The sequence below is a fragment of the Rhagoletis pomonella genome, unplaced genomic scaffold (assembly GCF_013731165.1).
Source record: "Rhagoletis pomonella isolate Grant_MI unplaced genomic scaffold, Rhpom_1.0 Rhpom_scaffold_00014, whole genome shotgun sequence".
In the NCBI taxonomy this organism is placed as follows: domain Eukaryota; kingdom Metazoa; phylum Arthropoda; class Insecta; order Diptera; family Tephritidae; genus Rhagoletis; species Rhagoletis pomonella.
The window spans coordinates 17301666-17327899 of record NW_023458568.1 but is presented as its reverse complement, the minus strand read 5'-3'; the positions used below and the strand labels follow the sequence as shown (position 1 = coordinate 17327899).

General features: G+C 39.5%; 1 protein-coding gene across 1 annotated transcript in view; it reads right to left on the bottom strand.

The window, feature by feature from the left end:
* Nucleotides 1–273: 273 nt before the first annotated feature.
* The window catches only part of LOC118749289, a gene marked incomplete at its 5' end in the record, with an annotated part of 57238 nt that continues 31277 nt past the window's right edge, over nucleotides 274–26234 (bottom strand). Inside the window, 5 exon segments of the mRNA XM_036484085.1 lie at nucleotides 274–2198; nucleotides 2260–2582; nucleotides 2661–2837; nucleotides 2912–3093; nucleotides 13197–13301. Coding sequence (XP_036339978.1) covers nucleotides 433–2198; nucleotides 2260–2582; nucleotides 2661–2837; nucleotides 2912–3093; nucleotides 13197–13301 — 2553 coding nt within the window.

Below are 26234 nucleotides of genomic sequence, written 5' to 3'. Positions count from 1 at the left end.
AAAATTTAATATAAACAAACAAAAATTCAAAAAGCGGGCTCACTTATTTTATTAGCTTTCATTAAAAAAAGAAATTAACAACTTGAGTGAAAAATGAAGGCTCCAGTGAATTGTGAACACTAAATTCCACTTTGAACACTTTGAGCGCCCTACGGCTGCTCTATTTATGGCCTCCTGCTTCCAAGGTGTCTAAGCCTTAATCTTAATGTAAAAACTTTTGATTGAAGTTTTAATTAACTTTATTTGGAATTTTTTCTACTAACTAACGTGGTTTCATAAAATTACTGAAACAAAATTTGTTTGGCTTTATGATCTCGCATACTACATACGCAACTGAATATGTAAGTCTGATAATTGCTACTAAAATAATTAAGTATCTAGAATAATAATGAAATAATTCCGCAAGGTACTACTTTCTAAAGCTTTTAATTATTATTTGTCTTCGATGCCAATTTGAATGTCCCTTTCTTTAGGATCGGGAGTTGGGAGCCCTGATGTTGTGACAGTCATGACTACACTCTCTTTCGTAGCTGTGACTGACCTCGCTGGGGCAACTGGTGATGACAACCTTTTCTCTGGATCTGCTTGAGCGATGCACTCATCACTTCCCGTTGTACTGATTGTTATTATTGGTATATTATCGGACCATACTGAAGTTTGTGAGTCCTGACGTGCAGCTTGTGTACGTCCAATGGGCTTACGTCGTCCTGTCGCGTTGTTATGTGTTAATTTTATGGCCCCAGGCTTGTCCAGGTCTTCTGGATCATACAGATCGACAGTTTTTGTTGTAATCGCACTTGGGATTTCTAATGGATGATTAGGTTCTGTATCTTTCGGTATTGCAGCGATTTCAGGAATCGTGGTAGGGAATTGGGGTTTGGGTGTGGTTTCAACCTCAGGTGATGGTGGTATCTCGATTGCGATAGTGCCAGTGTTGTTATCGTTTGCTGAGGCAAGTGTTGTCTGTGTTGTTGGTGTAATTGGATCAGCGCTGCTGCAAGGCGATAGCTCGACATCGTTCCATTTGGTGTTAACTGTGTCGCGGACTAGTGCAAAAAGTGTGCCGATTTTCTTGCGACTTTGACGCGAAAGATTGAAAAGCTTTTCTGAGTTCACAAACGTTGGTGTTGCTAGACCATCACTGAACCGGGCTGGCGCTGGTGTCGTTGCACTGCTGGGTGGATCACTTCCTGGTTTATCGAGCTTGTCGTTATTTGTGCTTCCAACTGGTTTCTCATCAAATTTAAAAACACTGCCTTCTGTTGGTTTGTACTTTTGGCGACGTATTTTAAAAGTACCGCCACGTACACTGAATGATCTATGCTTTGGAAGTGGTCTATCTTTTTCGCAGTTGTTTTCCGATTGTTTCTCATCTATAATTTCGAAGTTACTGTTTTTCACGTCATCGATGGATGGTGGGATTTGGCAAGTACTTTGATTATCTGGCATCAAAGGCGATGGAGTGTTGTCGCTATCTGCTGGTCGATCTTCTTCGAGTTTTTTACGCAATAAGCTTTGTCTGCGTTCATTTACAATGCGAGTGTTGGTGTCGGGATCGTTATCGGTATCTAATTGTTGCGTTGGCGTATTGCAATTTTGGCCCGTTTTTTTTTTAGCTTGGGTTTTATTGCTATCAGCATTAAGCTTAAATGTTCCATTATCCTTGTCGTATAAAATGCGCTTATCAAATGCTGCATCACCATTTTCATCTTTAATGAAATCTTTGTTTCTTCCCTTTCCATTATCTTCTTCCTCCGCTTTCTCCACCCTTCGTCTATTTCTTTCGTCTTTGACCGCTTCTTTTCTTTTATCGCTATTTTTACCATTGTCTGCCTTATTTGTTTTTGGTTGATCTTCATATTCTCCTTTCTCTGCATCTCTTTCCTTGTTTTTCTCTTTATCTTTATCTTTCTTACATTTACTCCTCTCTTTCACTGACAATGAAGCTCGTTGCTCTCGCTCCCTCTCGCTCTTGGCAATTTGTACGATGTCTATAAGGGAAGGCTTGCGCGTTCGTCTTATTTGTTGCAATTTCGTCAAACCTAAATTCTTGTCTCCTCCATCTTCGTCATGTGGCAGTGAATCGTGGTGTTCAGTATCAGTATCATCATCTTCCCTGCCATGTCTATTAACGGAATCATCATCCGAGGTAGCCGAACCCTTTCGCAGAGCCTCTTTCATGATACGTGAAATCAGTTCTGAAGTAATAACAGTAAAAATATAAAAAATAAAGCACCAATCAGCAGTCCATTGACATACCTTTCCTTGCCTGATTTTTGTATTCTTCACTCTCAAAATCTGGGGGTGGTGTTGGTGTGACCGGGGATGAAGCCTCAAGAACTTTGCGCCATCTGCTGGTCAGTGCTGCTGCGCTATTCTCAGTCGGTTTCATTTCAGGTACCTTGAAGATTTTTTTCCGCTCTTCTTCACGCTCCTTTTGAAGCTGAGTTCTCAAATCTTGATTGGCCTCCCGCAACGCGCCCGTCAATGAGACCAGGTAATAAATGATCAGGATTAGTAGAAGCAGCAGCGGTATAACAGTACTTGCTGAAGTCAAATAACTCAATGGTCTATGAAGCTCCCTGTTTGATAGGATAAACAATATGTATAACGACTTTAGTGGAAAATAGGAATGGAAATAAAAAGTTCCTTCAACTTACTTAGGTAGCGCTTCCCTGGTCGCATTGGTGACGAATTCTGAGATTCGATTATAATTTGAGAATGGTCCACAGTGCCATGAGGGACGTAGCCATACAATAGCATAACTCACCGGCAGCACACAGAGGAAGAGCATCGTGAGAAGTAGAGCGAGGTAGAAATTGTTAGACTTGGATGCCCTGTTTGAAATAGACATGATCATGAGTTCGAATATTGCAGATACAATGAAATATGTTTTTTTCTTAGCACTTACTTAAATACTACCTCGTGTGGCACGTTGCATGTCAGAACAATCCAAGATCTGAAGTACATCAAAATCATTAATTTGACAAGGCTGACTAGCACCAAACCGGGTGAGAAAAATATACCCATCCACACTTGTCCTTGGTTGATAATCAAATTCAAAATGTTCTCAGCGATTTTGAAGTCGCCGTACTACGGAGGAGAGGGAAGAGTCCAAGTGATGCAGATACCTTACTTACGTTACCTTAATTCACAAAGGCCCTAACCAGCAAATTTTTTATTTTACAGGAAAAGCAAAAAACATTACAAAAATCAAAGCATACATACGGATAGAGCAATTTAAAAAGCGGCATAACTCCGTTGTTTTTGGTACTAACAATATAATATTTTTAATGGAGGTTATTTAAACACAGTTGTATATTTCTATGTTCACGAATGTATTTATTTTCAAAAATCGCAATTCACGAATTCGCGTTATTATTAATTCAAAATATAAATTGAAAAAAGGGCACAAATTCAACGATTTAATGTAACCGCAGAGATATACATAGAATTTTTTATAAGCAAAACAATCAGAGCAGTCACTAGGGATATGTGTATCGAATCGGCAAAGCAGTCCTAAAGGCCCCTACACACGATACAGCTGTTTGGCTAAAAGGGGTTTAGCCATCCTGGAACGCCATGCACTTGTGCAGTCATTAAAAAACGTCTCGAAGGTCCGACAAGGATCGAATCGCGGAGGCGAGTAGGGATCTCGCTGTTTCCTTTTGGTAGCGCGCCGTCTCGATGTCTCGGTTTGTATGTCGGAAGCCAACACTTCGTTTAAGAGAAGGAGTTCGGGCGAACCGTACGGAGCGTCGCTGTGCGGATATGTTCCGGTCTTGTGTCGACCGCTCTGGCGTACGACTCTTTTTCGTGTTTAATGGGGTTCGGCTTCTGCTAGCACGCCGTGATTTGCGGTTCAGTTGGGAACGGCTCTTGCTCTCCTGCCGCGGGGTGCGGCTTCGACTCGTACGTCGCGGAGTCTGGTATCTGCTTCCGCGCCGCGGGGAGCGGCTTCTGCTTACTCGCCGCGGGGAGCGGCTTTTGCTCAGGCGCCGCAAGGAGCGGCTTCTACTTTCGCGCCGGTGTCGGGAGCGTGAGTGCGAAGATCGGGCATGGGAATGCCTAATGTTACGCGAGGTGGCCTGGTCGTAATCACGACGTCTGGCCTGTGTAGCTCGGGTCTGTCGATCACTGGCCCGACCTTCCTCGACGTGCAGCATGGTGTGATGGGCGAGACCGCATCTTTGGCAGCTACGCCGCGAGTCACAGCAGCCGGTGATGTGGGACCGGGCCAAACAATTGCGACAGTAGCCATGTGCGCGTACCACGTCGTCGCGTTGCCCGGGATTCATAGCCTTGAAGCCTTTGCAAAACCACAATGCGTGTTGGCGATGGCAGATTTGACAGCGGGTGACCTCGGCGTCGGACATGTTAACTGTAAATAGAAAGGGCTTTAGTGTTGGTATAAGATGAGTTGAAAGCAAAGTGATTGTATAGGAATAATAAAGGGATTTATTAATTACGAGTACGGCAAAACACACAACTTCACAATCGGACGTGTAAGTACGCCCGACTGCGTGCGGACATCTGCGACCCGGACATAGCCATCGGGTCCGCGATGAATTTTAATGATGCGTCCTAACCGCCATTCGTTCGGGGGTAGCGGCTCGTCCTTGATAACCACCATTTGACCTTCTTCGATATCCTTCTGCGAATGTTACCATTTATAGCGCTTGTGGAGCTCCTTAAGATATTCATCCTTCCATCTACGGCTAAACTGATGATGTAAAGCCTTCAGCTTTTCCCATCGGTTGACCAGTGAGATGTTTTCCGCGTCGGGTTCGGGAACCGGCGTGAGTGGAGCGCCTCTCAGAAAGTGACCTGGGGTGAGAGCTAAAATATCATTAGAATCATGTGAGAGGGGAGATAAAGCTCGGGAATTCAGAACTGCCTCAATACGGGTTAGAAGCGTGGATAACTCTTCGAAATTGAATTTATGGTTGCCAGCTATCTTTTTTAAATTGGTTTTGAAGCTTTTGACAGCTGACTCCCAAAGGCCGCCCATATGAGTGGCACCTGGGGGGATGAATACCCAGTCAACTCCTTGAGGGGAATAATTTGATAGAATGTCCTTGGAGACTTCTTTCGAAAACTCCAGAAATTCTCTGCTGAGCGCTCGGTGTGCTCCAACGAGGGTTGTGCCGTTGTCGGACATAATCTTACGGGGCAGACCCCTTCGACCGACGAATCTTGCGAAAGCTGCGCGAAATGCTTCTGTTGTGAGATTAGAGCACAATTCTAGATGCACAGCCTTGGTCGAGAAGCAAACAAAAACATAACCTTTGAGAAAGGTTGCCGTTCTGAGCTGAGACGCTTTAATCTGAAATAGACCAGCGAAGTCTACACCAGTTGTCGAGAAAAGGGTGGACAAACTACAGCGTTCTGGAGGAAGCGCAGCCATGATTTGAGACTGAGCCCGCTGTTTATGAAGCGCACAGACTTTGCAGAGGTGGATACATTTCTTAATCTGCGGCTTCAGCCGGGGAATGTAAAACTCTTGGCGGGCCATGCGAAACATTAGACTTTGTTCTGCATGCAGAAGTAGTTTGTGGAGGAAAGTCAGATACAAGCAACAAAATCGGGACTTTTCGGGCACAATTACGGGGTGGCGTTCATTATAAATGAGCCCGGATTGGGATAATCGTCCGTTTACCCTCAAGAGACCTTCTTTGTTGAGAGAAGGGTTGAGAGTTAAGAGAGAGCTTTTCTTTGACAAGGGATTTCTCGCGGATAGTGCGCTTACTTCCTATGGGTAATATCGTGATTGTGCCAACGAAAGGAGCCTCGTTTTGCCAAACTGAATTTCGACGTGAGACAGGGAATTAGTCGAGGTACAGGGAGTATTTCTTCTTTTCGCGAGCCCATGGTTGAGGAACCGAAATACGTAAGCAAGCACGCGCAACGCACGAGGAAACGATGAAAACCGTTCGAGCACATCGGCTGGCTCTTCTATAGCGAGATTGACAACTATGTTTCTTTGCTCGGGAGGCAAAATTGTCGAAACGATAGTTTTTGGCCAGGCTTCTTCGGAGCGTAGAAGCCAATCTGGGCCATTCCACCAGAGAGTGTTGGACGCCAATTCTCGCGGATTACAACCTCGGGTACCCAAGTCTGCAGGATTTTCACGGCTGATGACATGCCTCCTTGTGGCGTTATCACTGCCACTTTTCCTTTTTCTGCTAAGAGGTGGCAGGCGACTTTTCCGTCAAGATCCGTTGTGCGCAGGTAGAGAGCAGAGCAGTATGCCTTTTCTGAAGCGTCGCAGAATCCGTGAAGCTGGAGACGATGTATGGGTGAAAACTTTACCCATCGAGGGATTTCGATGGTGGAGATATGAGGTAAATTCTCCAAAATTTTATTCCATTTCACTAGCGATTCTGGCTTGACGCCTTCATCCCAATCGGTACCTTCTAGCCATAAAGATTGAAGAAGTAATTTGGCTTGAGTCATAATGGGCGAGAGCCATCCTGCCGGGTCAAACAGTTTTGCGATTGTTGATGAGACTTGCCGCTTCGTGGCAGTCTTTGTAGCATTAATGGGAGCAACGGAGTAGGAAAAAGTATCTGAAAGAGCGTTCCATCTCATACCTAGTGTTTTTGTACTACTGGTACTCTCAAATTTTAGAAAGTCGGAATCAAGGAGATCTGACTTCGGGATTTTTTCCAGAATCTTTGGGTTGTTGGCCGTTATCTTGCGGAGTGGGAATCTAGCACTAGCGAGTGTCTTTATAACTTCTGATTATTTATTCACAGCATCTTGAATTGTATGGCTGCCTGATAAAATATCGTCTACATAAGTGTCTCGCAGAAGCACTTGTTCAGCGAGTGGGAACCTGTTGCGTGAATCCTTAGCCAATTGTTGAAGGGTTCTAATGGCTAGAAATGGAGCGCAGTTTACTCCGAATGTAACCGTTTTCAGCCTGAAGTCTTGAAATTCTGAGTTATGCGGTCTGCGAAAGAGAATTCGCTGGAACTCTTGGTCATCTTGATGAACACGGATTTGTCGGTACATCTTCTCTATATCCCCATTATAAACGAATTGATATAATCGCCACCGTAATATCAGGGCCATTAGATCGGGTTCAAGAGCGGGACCAACGTGCAGGATATCGTTGAGGGAATACCCAGAGCTAGTATTCCTAGAGCCGTTAAAAACAACGCGCACCTCTGTAGTTGTTTTGTCAGGTCTGACTACAGCATGATGTGGCAAATAAAATGAGAAATATTTGCTATCTGAGGCGATTTCTTGCGAGCTGGTTGGTTCCATGTGATCCATCGTAAGATATTCTTCTAAGATCTCGTCGTAAATGGCTTTGAGATTGCCTTTTCTGGCGAGATTTTTCTCCATACTGATCAACTGGCTGTAGGCATAGCTACGGGATTGGCCTAATGCATGCAAGTTTGGGAAACTTGATTTGAAGGGGAGTCTCACCACGTATCTACCGTCTGGCTCACGATATGTGGTCCCTTGGTAGTAGTCCTCGCGTGCTATATCCTCTTCTGAGATCGGTACAGGGTACAGTTCTTCTTGCTCCCAGAACTGTCTTAGTTGTGTACTAAGGAGTTCGTTAGAAACTTTTTCCACTTGTGTCGAGAACACTGCCACTTCACAAGTGATGGGTCCACTTATGATCCATCCAAATATGGTATTTTGCGCGAGCAGGCTTCCACATATGTTGCGATGTATACCACTGAGCATGATCTCAGGGATCAGATCACTGCCGATAATCATATCGATTTGGGCTTGTTGGAAACAGTTGGGGTCTGCCAAGTCCAACATGGCGAATTGATTCCAATCGGGTTTTTCAATAGTGAAGGTAGGAAGAAGTCTTGTCAATTGTGGAAGGACGATTTTCGACTTTCTATTTTTCGGCGAAACTAACTTCACGGAACAAATATGGCTGGAATTTTGAATTAATTTTCCACCCAATCCGGAAATTTCGTATTGAGCCTTTCGGGTGGGGAGCCTTAGACGATTTTGCACTTTCGAGGTGATGAACGTTTTTTGAGAACCTTGGTCGATGAGAGCTCGAACCCTATGCAGTACTCCGAGATGCTCTATTAAGACGAGAGCTGTTGGAAGTAGAGTTTTTCCTTCGTTTACTGTGTGCATGGATTGCACCTGTGGACTGTATGTGTTGGCGGGTGACTGAGAATTGTCAGTCGCGTTTGTGGGTGTTTGTGATGTGTTATGGTTTCCTTGTTTTGTGTTTCCTTCGGGTTTTGAGCTTTCCTGGATCGCCTTATTGTTTGGCGGTTGGATGCCTGCGATACGTTTTTTTCCTGTTGGCTTTGATCATTGTGAGTGGTCACATGGAGTAACGAATGATGGTTTCTATGGCAAACTGCGCACGTATTTTGACTTGAGCAGTCACTTCTTAAGTGGGAGAATGAGAAGCAGTTTTCGCCAGTTTTGGGCCCCAATTCTCTGTCGGGACGCCTTGAGAATTTAAGACATACAGAGAATTGTTGATAGCATTTTGAAGTGTCTGTAATGCTTCGCTGTTTTCAAAATGTACTTGGTATCCCAAGAAGAGTTTTAATCTGCTTGTCGACCAGGATTCTTTTGTTTTCATATCGGGACTTGAGAGTATTCCATGCAAGCGTAAAGTTTTCACCGCAAAGACCGTATTGTTTAAGCAGGGCTCTGGCTTTTCCGGTTGTTTTGTATCGGAGATGATACAGTTTTTGGGCAGTGGTAAGTTTGGGGTGATTAATATAAACTGAAGTGAACATGTCACGGAAGGATGCCCACTCTTCGTAAACTCCGGAGAAAGTTTCGGTGTCACAGGGTGGGACATTCAGGCACATAAAGGTATTTTCCTGCTCCTTTACCGGAAAATGGGGTTTCTCTGCTAGACGAGACGTTTCGCACATTGGGCCATCTGCACGTCCATAAGATCCGAAATTTGGGCCTTGACGTTGTGTGCCCGATCCTAGCACAGCTCCATTTTATTCCTGGCTACTAATTTGAACGTTGGGGGTAGTTCGCCATCTGCAGCCAACGATAAATTCCGATATGCTCGCTAACTTCCGCATAGTATTCGTCTATGTCCTGTATGTAAGATTTAAGCAAGTTCACCGTTAGATCATCTATGGGGAGTGAAGAAAATTTGGTACAGAAATGTACCAAATTGTCAGCCTCAAATATGAAAACGCTCATAGATGGGTCATATTCGCGTTCCTTTTGGTTACGTGACGCCGGTTCACTCCGTGTTACCTTTTTTGGAACTGCCCCTTGGTTTTCCGAGTGAATATCTATCTCCGGAGTCTTTGGCGCATCAGTTTGCGTAGAAAACTCGCCATATAAGGAGTTCTTTTTTGGGCTTCTTTCGGGAGGCATTATACAAGAATTGGAGTGGATACGCGACCGAGAAATCAAACAACGGAATTTGCGGAAATAAGTGAATAGCTTTCTGTTTTATTAAACAAATTTACCGTATAGGAACGGGTTATCAGTGACGTGTGGCAAAATTTGTTTTACAAGAGGAAACAAGAGAAAACAAGTTTTTTTTTTTTTACAGGGTGCTAATTAAATAATTGGTTTTCGTGAAGGGGCAGAGAACGAAGAGAAACTAAGCAAACAGTACCGAAACTGTACGTTACCGAAACGTACGTATTACAGCCTCTAATAATAGGGCAAACGCATTTTCGCTTTACACTTTCGACGTAAAATTTGGTTTCCTTTTGCTGGGTAGCTGAAAGGGGTTATTGAACTTTGCTGGGGCCGCAAAATTTACCAAATTGTCAAAAAATTCGCACTGATTGCGTTAAAACGTTAAAATTTTTCCGCTTATAAATTTCCTACTGGGCAGCGAACTTTGAGCGAATTTTTCCTACTGGGAATTTGTATACATATAAGAGGTATATACATAAGTGCTTATGGATATTGGCTTGCGATTTGGGACTGCAAGTTTTCCGTTTTTCACTTAAGCATGTACATGTATGTGTATATGTCCCAAAACGCGGACTGTTACATTACATTTTGGCTCACACTGATTTTTAAATACCGCTGAAACTCGCGAGAATACAATTTTCGGATAATTTTTCTTTTTGCATCTGAAAGCATAAGTATGTGGCATTATTTAATACATACAAACATATATTGTAACTCCTGTGGTTTAGGAGTTATGAATTTTTCAACAGTGGACTGTTGCATTACAATTTTTGGAAGTACTTTTATATTATTGAAAAAGTCTGCTCTCCTAATATAATGTTTTCAAAAGTTGGTACACAGTTTCCTAGCTTCAGGATGGAGTTCAAGAACTACGTATTAATTGAACTGATAAAATTAATTTTGAGGCCAATATTTGTAAAAAATAGTCGGACTGGTACGTTACAGAAAAAGACTGTTACGTTACCTGTGCGATATACGTGTAGCGATAGGATTATAATTAGGTATTTAAATCGCTTTTAGTGTGTTTTATGCAATAAGTAGCATGAATTCAGTAGTCTTGCGATGTGACAAGTAATTCAAAGAAATTAAGAACATGATAATTATGAATACAGATTGCAAAGTTTCTGATGCTGTGCAGCCGTAGGTCGTTTCCAAAGTAGTTTTCTGCGTAGAACTCGAACTCGATCTTAGAATTGCGCCAAGTTGTTGAGTTTTTCGCGTTTAATTTCACGAAAAACGGCTTTAATGGCTTATTTTGTTTGCTCTATGCTATTTAGTACTATTCTTACCCTTCAAATGTTAGATTCGGAATCGGCATTTTGTAGAATAATAGTAGTACTAGAAAAATAGCCGAAATAATTCCAATAGATTTTTTATTATTTAATCGGAAAATCTTCTTCTTTCCGCTTCTTATTCCACTTCTCTTGACTTCATTCCTTTTTGAAATAATATAATTCTCGCGTTTTTTATTTTTCTACGTAATTCTTATATTCTCAGTTTATATAAGTTAGAAAAAATAACAGTTTTAACTATGGGACAATAACACGTTAAATAGCTTCCAATGTTGCTTGTAAAATGAGCCCTATCTTTAACTAAATAGGAAAAAAGGTTACCTAAAAATTAAATTAGTTCAAAAGACTGTTACGTTACAAATAGCTTTCCAACGAAAACATATTGGTAATGAAGAGTATGTGGAACTATTTTATTTTGCTGTGAAATAAGGCCGAAAATGCTCGAAGAAAACTATATTTTTCTTTTTTTTTATTTTGGTGGATTCCGCGCCAAAAAACTTTTTAATATTTTGGACTGTTACATTACATTAAAAAATACTGCCGACTTGATTTTCATATAGAAAACTAATCGCTGATTTTTTTGTCGAATACCTTTTTTTATTAACTTCAAAATAATACAAGGCACGCGAAGAGAGGCAAGTATAATGCAAAAAAGTGGTGGACCTTAAATATAAACTACCATTTAGTTTCGTGTTGTGCTTTTTTAATTTTCGTTTATTTAAAGATGTCTCAAGAATAAGTGAATTTTCATGTTTTAGAGAAGGAGATTCGCGTTAATATTGATGTTGTCCGATACCTTAGAATATGTATGACCCAGAAATAATCCAAAATCTGCGAAACCTGAGAAAAAAAATTTTCCCCTTGGTTTCGTTTTCGGCGATTTGGGCCATATGCGAAAATATTGGCGTTGAAAGTAAATGAGGTTACTTACAATTTTTATTACTTTGGGTTAGTAATTTAATATACTGCCGGCTTCCTTCGTATGGTTGTTGTTGTTGGTGCTGTTTCCTCCTGTAGTCACCTTTTGTGAATTTTTCAGTTTTATGCGTTTTGTTTTTCAGGTTTTTGGTTCAACTATGGCGCTAAAGGACCAATATTTAAACACAGTTGTATATTTTCTATGTTCACGAATGTATTTATTTTCGAAAATCGCAATTCACTTATTCGCGTTATTATTAATTCAAAATATAAATTGAACAAGTAAGAAAGTCTAAGTTCGGGCGGAGCCGAACATTAAATACGCGGCGCAAGTATTAAATATATGTTTTCCACCTTTCCGAAAGCTACCGCTATATGGTAAGCCGGGGTGTATAAATTTTAAGTAAATTAGCGTCCTTAAATTTCGAAATATTGAAGTTTCAAGCATTTCTGAAATTGACTGTTATATGAAAAGCGGCCGTAATTTTAGTCCGATTTGATTTCAACAATTTTCAACGGTTTGCTTTTATGTGGCAAGCACAATAACCGTACCGAGTTTGGTCAAATTGGTAGAACGGTTACCGAGATACATATATGTGATCATAAGTGGGCGGTGCCACGCCCATTTTCCAAACTTTTATCACAAACATATTTCTTCGTTAAGAATTGTTGTAACCATCAATTTTGAATAAATTAGCTTTAATATTTAATGATTTATCGAATATTTGGTATTTCTCTAAATTACCGTTATATGAGATGTGGGCGTGGTTATTGCCCGATTTTAAAAATTTTCGGCCATTTCGTATGCTGTACCAGGGCCAATAACTGGGCCAAGTTTGGAAGAAATTGGTGCAGCGGTTACCAAAATATACACATGAAATGGGCTACGCCCATTTGCCAAAATGTTTCAATATTCTCATTTTTCGTCTAAAACTCATTGTAAATATCAATTTTGAGTGAATTATCTTTAGTAGTTACTAAAATATCGCAGTTTTCGTATTTCTGTAAATTACCGTTTTATGGTAGGTAGGCGTGGTTATTGTCCGATTTCGCCCATTTTCAATACCATCCGTCATACGCCCAAAAGAAGTGCACATACCAAGTTTCGTTAAGATATCTAAATTTTTACTCGAGTTATCGTGTGCACAGACGGACGGACGGACGGACGGACGGACAGACATCATCATTTATGTATACATTTGTCTATATCTATCTCGATTCGTTTTGCCTGTTACAAACAACCGTTATGTGAACAAAGTTATAATACCCTTGTGCAGAAGTGCGCTCGGGTATAAAAAAGGGCACAAATTCAACGATTTAATGTAACCGCAGAGATATACATAAAATTTTTTATAAGCAAAACAATCGGAGCAGTCACTAGGGATGTGTGTATCGAATCGGCAAAGCAGTCCTAAAGGCCCCTACACACGATACTGCTCTTTGGCTAAAAGGGATTTAGCCAGAGGTGTATTTTAATATATCCTACCACAATCTGTGAAAATCCCAGTTTCGAAAAGTGTTGGGTAGGGCCTTTGTGAATTAAGGTATGTATGTATGTGCATGTATTTGTGTAAGAGCACTTACTTGGGGAAAAGTTTTCTCCATATCCCAGCACCAGTGTTGATTGAGATAACGTACAAACAGCGCACGCAGAAAGTCAACGCAGAGAGGTGCGAAAAGGGACAGAAGCTACAAAAAAAATAAAATTAAATTATAGTTGTATGCTAATATAACGCTATATTAAAGATAAATATTCAAAATAAGGACACAAAATACCTTAAATATTTTAAGAGTTGGAATACAACTGGAAATAACATAAACGGAAATAACGCAAATTTGTGTTCTTTCCCAATTGAATGTGAAATAACACAAATTTGCTTTTTGAGTAATAAGACCAACTTTTAAACTTAATAATGAGTAATAAAGCAGTTACATTTGACAAAAAGTAGTACATGAACAAGTTAAATGGACGGATTTTTAAGTACAGTATATTTTGCTTTGCTGCCTTTATGCGTAAGTGCACATTTAAGATACCTACCCGAAACTGCGCATCAGCAGCATTATTTTTAACATTTATAAGGAAACTGCTCCGATAGATGGATTCAACATACCTGCACAATAGCGATACCTAATTAAAAATTTTGAACTATTATCGAATATGAAAGAAAGTATTACGTTTACCTGCACTGGCTCTACACTTACCCTAATTTTACAAGCTTTTATTTATTTTGCTCTTCTCGCAGAACAACGAAAATGGCTATCATTTTATGTACATAGTTAAATGGAAAATTAGATACCATTCGGAAAAAATTTCGCTTGCAGTAATTTCATCGTGGTAAGCGCTCCTCCAATATTAGGTTTCATAGGGATTCGGATACCTTCCTCAGTGAAGTAGTAAAGAAAATTCGCTTAAATGCTTTTCAGGTTAAGCGCACAAGTTTTTCGAATGAGACCCCCCTTATGATGACCACCACGGCAAACGTTTAAAGGACTACGATTTGAGGGCATGCACCTGGAATGTCCGGACCCTTAATGGGGGAGGTGCCTCTGTCCTCGTAAGGACCAAAGCTGACATCACCGCCATCCAAGAAATGCGTTGGACGTGGCAAGGCAAGCAATGTCTGGGGCCTTGCGAAGTCTACTACAGCTGCCATGTAAAGGAGCGCAAATTCGGAGTTGGATTTGTGGTGGGAGAGAGACTCCGTCGCCGAGTACTGTCGTTCACCCCGGTGGACGAGCGTCTAGCCACAATCCGCATCAAAGCGAGATTCTTCAACATCTCGCTCATCTGCGCCCATGCCCCGACGGAAGAGAAGGATGAGGCATCCAAGGCTCTCTTCTATGAGCGCTTGGATCGCACGTACGAGCGCTGCCCCCGTCATGATATCAAAATCGTGCTTGGCGATTTCAATGCCAATGGAAGGGATCTTTGGAACCACCGTCGGGAAATTCAGCCTCCACGACGAAACGTCCGACAACGGATTGAGGCTGATCGACTTCGCCGGGGCCCGAAACATTGTAGTATGCAGTACCAAGTTCAAGCATAAAAAGATCCAAGCTACGTGGCTGTCTCTGGATCGAAAAACGAGAAACCAAATCGATCATGTTGTGATAGACGGAAGGCACGCTTCCAGTGTTTTAGACGTACGCACACTCCGAGGCCCAAACATCGACTCGGACCACTATCTTGTTGCAGCCAAGATACGCACTCGCCTCTGTTCAGCAAAAATGTGCCCCCAAATATGCATGGAAAGCTTAACGTCGAAAAGCTGCAATCACAACAGACAACCAGCGCTTTCGCTACTCGACTCTCACACCTGCTCTCAGAGAGCACTCTTCAACAAACCGACATATGCGAGCAGTGTAACCATATTTCCCGCTCATTAAGTACCGCCGCCGAAGAAGTAGTTGGATTTCAGCGAGCCCGAAGGAACAACTGCAAGAGAAAAAGAGCTGCAGAAAAAAATGCCGCCTACAGGGCCACGCTGCGATCGGGCGCACCGCGCGCTATGTGGGGCCGCTATAGGGATTTGAAGAGGGAAGCGAGACGTATTTGCCGCAATAAGAAGAGAGAGGCCGAAATACGTGAGTGCGAAGAGCTTGACATGCTGGCCGGCAGGAAGAATGCCCGAAAATTTTACCAGAGAGGTAGGCGACTTACGGAAGCTTTCAAGACCGGGCGTACTCCTGTAAGAACAATAATGGCGACCTAGTAGCTGATGTCCAGAGCGTACTTAAATTATGGAGGGAACACTTTTCTGCCCTACTAAATGGTACAGAAAGTTGTGGAGAAGAAGAACCCGAGCCCGCAGTCGATGATGACGGAGTCGACATTCCACCGCCAGACTATGACGAGGTACGTATAGCTATAAGGCGGCTGAAAAACAACAAAGCTGCTGGAGCTGACAGCCTGCCAGCTGAGCTATTCAAGTAAGGCGGCGAGGAGTTGATAAGGTGCATGCATCAACTCTTGGGCAGAATATGGGCAGATGAACGCATGCCCAACGACTGGAATTTAAGTGTGCTCTGCCCAATCCACAAGAAAGGTGACCTCGCCATTCGCGCCAACTACCGCGGGATCAGCCTTCTAAGCATAGGTTACAAGGTTTTATCGAGCGTATTGTGTGAAAGACTGAAGCCCACCGTCAATGAACTGATTGGGCCTTATCAGTGTGGCTTTAGACCTGGCAAATCCACCGTAGACCAGGTATTCACAATAAGCTCAATCTTGAAAAAGACCCGCGAAAAAGGATCGACACTCACCACCTATTTGTCGACTTTAAAGCCGCTTTTGACAGCACTAAAGGGAGTTGCCTATACGCCGCTATGTCTGAATTTGGCATCCCCTCAAAACTCATACGGCTATGTAAAGTGACATTGAGCAATACCACCAGCTCCGTCAGAACCGCTCGGGAACAATTTACTACAAGAGCGTGCAATTGCTGGCTTATGCCGATGACATCGACATCATCGGTAACAAAAACCGCGAAGTCTGTTCTGCCTTTTCCAAGTTGGATAGGGAAGCAAAGCGAATGGGTCTGGTGGTAAACGAGGACAAGACGAAGTATCTCCTGTCATCAAACAAACAGTCAGCACATTCGCGCCTTGGCACCCACGTCACTGTTGGCAGTTACTATTTCGAGAAAGTAGAGAATTTCGTTTACTTGGGAACCAGCATTAACACCGATAATAATGTCAGCATTGAAATCCAACACAGAATCACTCTTGCCAACAAGTGCTACTTTGGACTGAGTAGGCAATTTAGGAGTAAAGTCCTCTCTCGACGTACGAAAACCACGCTCTATAAGTCACTCATCATGCCCGTGCTGGTATATGGCGCAGAAGCATGGACAATGACAACATCCGATGAAGCGGCTCTTGGAGTGTTTGAGAGAAAGATTTTGCGGAAGATTTACGTGCCTTTACGTGTTGGCGACGACGAGTACCGCAGACGATGGAACGATGAGCTGTATGAGCTTTACAACGACATGGACATAGTGCAGCGAATTAAAATACAGTGGCTCCGCTGGCTTGGCCATGTCGTTCGAATGGACACCGACGCTCCAGCTCTGAAAGTATTCAACTCGGAACCCGCTGGTGGTAGCAGAGGAAGAGGGAGGCCCCCACTTCGATGGAAAGATCAGGTGGAGAAGGACTTGGCTTCACTTGGCGTTTCCAATTGGCGTCAGTTGGCACAGAGGAGAAACGACTGGCGTGCTTTGCTGAACTCGGCCAAAATCGCTTAGGCGGTTACAGCGCCAAAAAAGAAGAAGAAGTTCACTTCTGAAACTGCTGTCCGAGTAATGGTGCGTATGGTGTTATTGCAAGCACGCCACCCATGTTGGAATTACACCAGGTGAGGTAATATTAGAGTGAGAAGAAAGAGTTTGACACTGCCTTGTTTGAAAATTTGCCTATAAAATGTGACTATACGGCAGCCGAATGTCAGAGAGGCTGGTATGCAGCTCTCAAGAAATCGGTCAAGAAAAATTTGCCATTATTTCATGTGTGTGTCCAAGGAATTTTGACATTTTTGATACTTCACAGCCTGTTGCCTCACTCTTTCCTCAAAAAATAATGGAACGGGAATATATTTCTGTTGCAAACCTGGGTTGCCTTGTGCTCTTTTTTCACAAAAAAAAATTGAAAACCGTAGTAAAAAGCGTAGCAAATATCTTAAGAACTGCGTACTGCCTGAAGGACTGCGCCATTCATCACACCGGCTTGTACCTAGTATAAATTCAAATTTAGAAGTCTGAGAGTAGGTAAAGTTTCACATATTTTTACATCACTATTTTGTATCACATGTTCGCTTGGTCTTCGTAAACGAAATCCACAGTTCCGATATTGTGAAGTAAGTGATGATAACGCAGAAACTTTAACTGAAGATAAAACTCAAAACAATATTCTCTGTGTTCTATGCTGCGAACAGGAACGGCAACTTTTGTTTGTTCCATGCAATGGCAGAATTATACCCGGTTAAGTAATAAGAGCGAGAAGAAAGATTTTGATACTGCCTAATTTGAAAAATTGCCTTTAAAATTTGACTATAAGGCAGCTGAATGTCAGAAAATAAATCGAGAAAGCTGTTTTATTCCTTCACCTGTTTATTGCACCATGGTTTCATGCAAACATTTTAAGGTTTTCCAGCAATGTTTGCAACATATTAAAAAGCATGTTATTAAAGACGACGCACAGTGGTTCGGATAGCAGATCTAGCTGGACGAAAGTCAATTTTTTTTTTGTTTTTAAAATACTTAATGGTACTTGGAATACATTCCTGACAATACATTCAAATAGAAATTGCATTTATTAAAGCATTAACATATGAAAAAAAAAACAAAAAAGGTAAGTCAACGCCGCCTATTTGAGAACTCTATTTTAAAAGCCGAAATTTAACTTAAAAGATTGCTAATTGCACTCACAAATATTTGCATAATTGCAAATTGGCTTTATAAACAAAAAATTACACATATTCCGCTATAGATTCAGAGGTCATAACGCAATTTATGTCCACATTGGTATAAGCAAATTTATTCTGAAAAATCGTCGTTTTGATTAATTAAAAACATAAATTAAAGAGTAGGAAAAGTAAAGGCCGCCGAAGGCCGTTATAAACCCACTTTCATATTATTCTTTACACCTTCGCAAATGCAGAGGGTAAGTTCGATAACCAAGTCTAACCAATTGGCTTAGATATTTACATTTTAGTGACGGAATGTCAAATCTCAAAATTCAAAAGTAGTTATTAACAGGAATGTATCTGAATACATAAGGGTTGTGTGTTAAAACAGAAAAATACTTGAAGTAACAAAAACTTTGGTTATGTAAGAGTTAACAAAAAATAGTAACTCGCGAATTTTCTGCTTTCTGAAATTAAAAAATTATACAACAGGCATGCAAATCTTTAAGCGCTGTTATAAAGTTTTTTCTGAAATTTATTTGTGTTTCTTGCTGTGATCTCAAATTTTGGTCATGGTAAATAAAACCTTAAGAAGTGAGTTGTTTGACATTTGGAGAAGTGTTGCTGAAACTTCTAACTAAAACACAACAAGGTGTCCGTGATTATGTGATTAGTAAATTGAATGAAATATCTGATGAAAATGCTCGTTCCGAAGTAAATAAAGTAAATGACTTTAGATTCGTAATCAGCAACCCAGAAAACCCCCAGATACCCAGTTACATAGAAATCTACCGATTTTTTTAAATTTTCGTCCGCCATATTGGATCCGCCATTTTGAATTTTTGATAAGTGACTTCAGATTCGTAATCAGCGACCCAAAAATCCCCTAGGTAAGAAGTGGTGTAAAGATCCATCAACGAGTATTTGTTTAAATAGTTTCGTCCAGCTAGATTTGCGATCCAAACCGCTGTGCGACGCTTTCCTATATTTTGTTACACTTTTCATAAGTAAAAATATTTTGTGAATATTATTTTCTTCATATGAATTATATCACATTTTTTGTTTAATTGTATTTTTGGAATAAACAAAGATCTTTTTCCTTCTGTCAGTAAACTGTTTCAGCTACAAATAGTATAAATAAGCAATGGGAAATAATGCAAAATTTTTTCATTGCAGAAATACACTCGGTGGTTTACCATTGCGTGCTTTATTTTTTAAGTTGGGTTGAACGAGGATTCAACCCAGGCCTGCGTAGTGGTAGCGCGCACTGCTGACCACTACACCACAGCGGCCACAAGATGACCTTGGAGAAAAAGCAGTTATTTCGTTCCATTCGTATCGAGTAATCAATAAATTACGGATACGAAAAGCTTGGTATGGAGTTCTACTCTAACGGATGAGTTAATACGGCTGAAAACCATCTTAATTGGATCCGATAAAAGTGGTATTCACCATTAAAAGTTTTCCCGCAACCTAAGTAAACATTTCATTGGCAAAACTGTTTGATTTGAAATATAGTTACATAAGTATGCCGTGATGCGTGGGTCAAGGGGGTCACCCATATTAATTTATTAATAAGCTATAGGTCGTATGTACATATGTGGGGCTTACGCTATAAGCCCTGCCGCCATCCGGACACCAAACACTCAAGGTTAATATTTCACGTGTTGTTTATTTAGTATAATTTAAACATAAATCAGATGTATTGAAATGTAGTCGAAAAGTTTTATATTAAATGTATGTAAACGAAATATATTGAAGTACATTTGGCTGATTTGTTTTTATTAGAGTTATTATAGTGCCAATTTGGCAGGATCGCCATGTTATGTTTATTTTTTTTTTATTATTATTTTTAAGTATTTATAACTTTTGGCTTTTTATTGATGGGACAAGTTAGAAAAAACGAGGCAATGCCGCCGATTTTTGATTCAGAACAAGTCTAATTAGTTCAGTGCACAAACACTGCTTTTATAATAAATTTTACATTTCTCCTTAAATCTAAGACACTCCCAATTTTAAGTTACTTTTCCAAAATTTTCATATTGTGACCAATAATAATTCATTATTTTGTAGTTTTGCATTTTCTAAATGTTCTTGTAGTAAAGGCTCATTGCTTTTCTTTTACTCTAATTAGATTTATATTGACTTCCCATATATTGAGAAATATCAATTGTGAAACCAATTGTTTCACAGTTGCTCTACAAAGTTCATCGTCTTGAGAAAATACAACACTACAAATGTCTTCACAAAAGTGACCCACATGTGCAAGCTGCAATATGATCGTTTCTACAAAGCAAGTGGCCGCTAACGCTTTGCCCAATTTGTGACATATATATGAGTCATAACTCTTTTTGCTTGCATTCTTAACGTTGTTGTTAAGAACGTTATTATATAATATTGCAGTCACATGTGTGTTTACATTACTGCCCTTACTTACTAATTATTTGTAGACACACAACAATGCCCAGCTCTCAAAAATGATTAATATACTTTTAATATTATTTCAGAAGCGTTCCAGCAAAAATTCAACGAATCTGAGGAAATAATGAAGCGAATAACCAAAAGATATTTCCATTATGCTGGAGACAGGATCTCAAAACGGAATAAAAGAAATGTTTCACAGTCGTCTGCATAAATATACTATCTGTCATATTGATAAGTTTTAACAATTTATTTTTTTGTTACTTCCTTTTAGTTATCTTTATAAAAATTGGGTTTAATTTTTAACAAGGACCATATAGTCCAAAATTCTAAAATTGTGCAATATACATATGCATTTGTGTACATATGAAAAAAATTAACAAGCTTTTATAAAAATTTTAAGATTTTTATTCTGCATTAAAGAAACACATATGAAGCAGTTTTAAAGTCCATTGAAGTTTGGTATGTATAATAGAATACAAGGTTGAAGTGGCTCAAAGCATGCATTTTCTGTCATAAAATTCATATGGATGAAAATGCGCAGAACCGCCTTTATGTATATTTAAAAAACTTTGAAAAAAATTCAATGAATTAAATTAAACTATTTTAAACTAAAAAAATTGTTTTTAATTTTCTAGCAACTTTGAGCGTCGTTTTGCAGTTCGCTGGTATATCGTTCTTGAGGGCTGCGGGGGAGTCGTTTTTGCGACCCGCCGGTAAGTTCACCAAAACGAGTCGGAAACGACGTCGTTTGGCAAATTGGGTGCCCACCTCTGCTTATGAGCCGCTCGCCGTCTGTAGCAAACGACAGCGAGCATGTTGGCGCATATGTGTGCGCAGATGTTCGTCGTGTGCAGCCAGTTTAACGCAGCCGTAAAAGAAATTATTGTAGTTAATCGCGCTCTTTTTCTATCGTCGCAAACTTCTCTTGCTGCAGGTTCTTCGAATGTCGCTTGACATTTCGGCGCCAAAAGCTGGAGTCTCCACTGTCACTCTCTCACCTACTACTGCAGCAGGGTAGCCAATTCATTTTTGAAAATTCCCCGATTTCGGCAGTGAAATTCCCCGATTTTGCCCGAAATTTCGTAAAATTCCCACCCATGGATATCTCTCCTTATTTTCAAACAAAAAAATGTTCATACGTTTTTTGATATACTGCTGGTAGTCCGGTCAAATAAGACCAACAATAGGAGTGAAGTTACAAAAATTGCCACCCAGCTGAAAATTGGTAGGATTGTTCAAAACACCATCATAAATGAAATCTATAAAGTCCTCATCGATCCGATACCTGGAAAAAAAGTTACTCGGGATCAAAGGTCACAAAAACGGGTTTTTCGCGATTTTCAGCAAAACGGTAAGTTTATCATAAAATTAGTTTAGACAAAAATTGTATATCAGATAATTATAATTATCTATAAAAAATGTCTAAATACTTTTTGTCCTAAGACCCACCGTTTCCGAGATATAACGATTCAAAAACTTGGAAGAGTTGTAATCGTCATAATATGCACACGTTTCCACGCCACCTTTGTTGTACTTATACAAATTATGCCGATTACAACTCTTCCAACTTTTTGAATCGTTATATGTCCGAAACGGTGGCTCTTAGGACAAAAAGTATTTAGACATTTTTTATAGATACAATACAATGATATACAATTTTTGTCTAAACTAATTTTATGATAAATTACCGTTTTGCTGAAAATCGCGAAAACCCCGTTTTTGTGATCTTTGACCCCGAGTAACTTTTTTTTCCAGGTATCGGATCGATGAGGACTTTTTCGATTTCATTTTAGATGGTGTTTTGAACAATCCTACTAATTTTCAGCTCGGTGGGAATTTTTGTAAGCTCGAATGTCTAAATTGACCCGACTATGGTCTTTCTGTTTATTTTATTTTTAAGTATAATTCATTTATGCATTCATAAACCAAACCAAACTTTTATAAAGTTAGTTGACAAATAGATAATAAAAAATGTACATATAATATTTACATACATAGAGTGGTCAACAAATTTTAGTCGCACCAAATTTTGACAAGTTTTTTAATTTGAGTTACTTTTTTATAAAAATTTTGTTCATTCTTTAACAAAAACCGCACAAATTCAGGTTTCAAGCTTTTGTGCAATATTTAAAAAAAATTCAACAAAATTTCGCAAATATTTTGAGCTTTTTTCCGAAGGTGTTGCGGTTTTTTCGATATAAAACTAAATTGTGTTTACTCGCTATATGAAAGTAAATGCGACAAAGCAAAATTCTAAAAAATCAGCGGTTATTTTTAGCCATTTGAAACTTTATTATACTAGAAATGAACGAGTTGTAGTTTATGGCATCTCATGAATGTAAAATTAGTATATATGATTGCAATTTGCTATTGTTTAATATTTAAAAAAGAGACAAATGCAAAATTTTTAAATTCCCTACATTTAAGTTAATATTGAAAGTCTGTTTTTTTCCCTACATCGCAAATTTAGGGCTGAATTTCTCTACATGTAGCCTCTTTTCCCTGCTTTTGGCAAAACTGATCATAAGTGATTTTTGATCTCAAGCCCTTGAAGGGAAAAAAGCATTATAATTTATTATATTCAAGTTAAATATAGAAAAAACTAAACTATATTATTATAACCGCTTTTTATTTAATAGAATTTATTTCCAATCTTAAGTTTAAAAAGATAAAGGCTAAAAAGCCAAATTCTCAAATTTTGAAACAAATTCAATGTTTCATCGATGTTTTTCTTTCAAACATCGATGTTGCACAAACATCGATGCTTTTCCAGCTCTACCGCATCTCGAGAAGTACTGATAGCTGACAGTAAGGTGCCCTTCCTTGTCAGTTCATCCGCAACACAGTTGCCCGGTACATCTCTATGACCTCGCACAAATACGACATTAGTGACATATCTCCTTTTCAGCTTATTTAGGGTACGTCTACATTTCATGACAATCCTCGACGACGATTTATCACAACTAAGTGCTTTTATAACTGCTTGGCTATCAGAAAAGATGGCTACTGCATGCGAATTAATAGAAGAATCGATCAGCCATTTGCAGCTTCGTTTATTGCTGTAAGTTCAGCTTAAAAAACGCTGCAAAGGTCTCTCAGACAAAAGCTGAGGCTAAGTTAGAGTTCTTGCGAGTATACTCCACCACCTACGTTCAAATCAAACTTGGAGCCATCAGTGTATATGCCTGCTGAGTCGGAGTAAGAGATCAGGACTGAATCCTCCTCCCATTCACCCCTTGAGGGGATCCTTATTTGGAAAGGATTCATCAGTCCAGTGGGGGGGGGGGGGACTGTGAAGTCCAAGCGCCTTTAGACTGCTGGAAGATCTTCCAGAATTCAAGAGTGTCCGAATCTCGTACCACTCCACTTGATCAGCGCGTTTACTAGTTTTACAGCGTAAAACGAGAACGAGCTACACAACACGGTAACGTAAACATGCTATAAGACACATTTCTATAGAGGTAAATCAAATTGAAGATTTTCGAAATAAAATAAGCTAGAAAAAATATCAGCATATAATAGTTCGGGAGCTAGCGACAGTTTTTAGTGACTTATTTTATCGTCACAAAAAGTATGCTAAGATTTTCAGTTTATTCACGTAAATCACGAAAACCAACCACTTACACCCAGTTAGCGGGACAACGCCTCCCCAGAGTGTTAACATTGTGCAACAAAAAATTTAAAAATAACATTATTTTATCGTCGTTGGCCTTTTGTGTGGTTATCAATTGACATTGGACGAAGTTAAAAAATTATCACTTACACATATTTACCGAGACACAGTACCGCTTACAGGCGCGCAAAAATGTAAACATTTTTGCGAAAATTTACCTATGACATCGCACTTGAAATTTATCATGGACATAGAGGAACGCATTATACATGTAAAAATAATGTGCTACATCGTATCCGTGGTATCTATTGTAAGTGATCGGTGAAGTCTGAAATCCAAATCTTGAGGACAAAACTACATATTTGCTCAAAGACGCCTTGACACAATTTGACACCACTTTGTTTCTATGTATATGTTTTTAAGGTCGCTGATTACAAATCTGAAATCAGATTTTAAAATTTGTGGAGCATATATTTAGAATTTATTGGCATATTTTAAGCGCTTAAAATAAGTTTTAAGAAGCATATTTTGGGTTGTCCTATTCATAACCATATTGAAGCTTATGTTCTTCTTAAAAATCATGCCAAATTTTAAGTTTATATCTCTAAACCTTTGGCTACAATTGAAATTTGACGTCCCATATTGGCAAAATCTGACCCTGTGCGATGGAACAGTGAGCTGTATGAGCTTTACAATGCCATGGACATAAAATACAGCGGCTCCGCTGACATGGCCATGCCATTCGAATGGACACCGACGCTCGAGCTCTGAAAGTATTCAACTCGGAACCCGCTGTTGGTAGCAAAGGAAGAGGGAGGCCCCCACTGCGATGGAAAGAGCAAGTGGAGCAGAACATGGCTCCAATTGGCATTTCCAATTGGAAAATGGTTGTGCACAAATGACAAGTTATATTTTTCATAAACAGATTGTTCAAATATAAATAAAAATTGTTTCATGTTCCTCAGGTTTTTAGAACAGTATAAATATTGTGCTACATTGTGAACGGTGAAATGACCAAGTTTTAGATAAACATTTTGCGCAATACTGCGGAGTATGATTCTGAAGGTTCAGAATCTGATCCTAATGAATAAAATTCTTAAAGCAAGGATGCAGTTCACATCACATCACATACAGTTTACGCATTTAAAATATAGTGTGCCAATTTTGGCACAACGGGCTTTCTAGGTAGGTGAAAGACCTGGCCGTTGTAGTGCTAAGTCGCTTAGAGGGTCTATCTCTATGCAAATATTATACTAGTTTTACTATTGTGAGTAGTTTATGTCAGTTACTGGTTTGTTTAGCCACTCTCTAAGTGTTGACGAATCGAAGGTGGCTATAGTTTCTAAACAATTAAATTCGATAGCAGTTTCCATAATATTATACATTTTACCTTGAAAGACTGTGGAACACATTTATCTACAAAATATTTTTAGAACGAGATATTCTCAATAAGGGAATTCAGAATATCCTCGTTAATGTATTAATTCGTTATCTGGTAACTCGGTAACACTTTCAACTTCGAAAGCTCCTTATTCTTTTTCTGGTTAAAATTACTTTCGAATCAGATGACGTGAAGTTCTTTTATTTATAAACATTTATTAATTCCACAACGGAACGATTTATTGAACTTTTGATAAAATGTATGAACTGATAAAATGTATGAAATGACAGAAAGGAATCAGCTAACATTTTAACGCGTGTGTTACCCCATTATCAGACTTGCCACCTCGTTAAGTTGGTAATGATATATTCGTCAATTTACAAAAACAAAACAATGGTGGGAGTTACCGAATACCGAATTAAGACCTTAACGAGTATAGTCTGAATACCCTTAATATGTATTCTGAATATTCAAAATACATACATGCATGCAATAACTTTTGTGTCAAATAAAAATAATGTTTTTTATTTCAGTCCCATATGAAAATTTCTTCCTTGGTCACAAACAAAGAAAAATTGCGGCAAAATTTCAGTCCTCTATTTTAATTTTTCAGTTGGCGATCGCGTTTTTAATGAAAACAATAGTTTTCTGCTACTTTTTGTTTAATACATAATTAAATCTAACAAATAATAAAAAAAACCTTTTAACCTATTCAATTTAGATAATAAGAAATTTACGAAACCTTAGAAATAATGCCAAAAATCAACGGTAGGTCAGGGCTACTTCTAACTTGCGCTTATT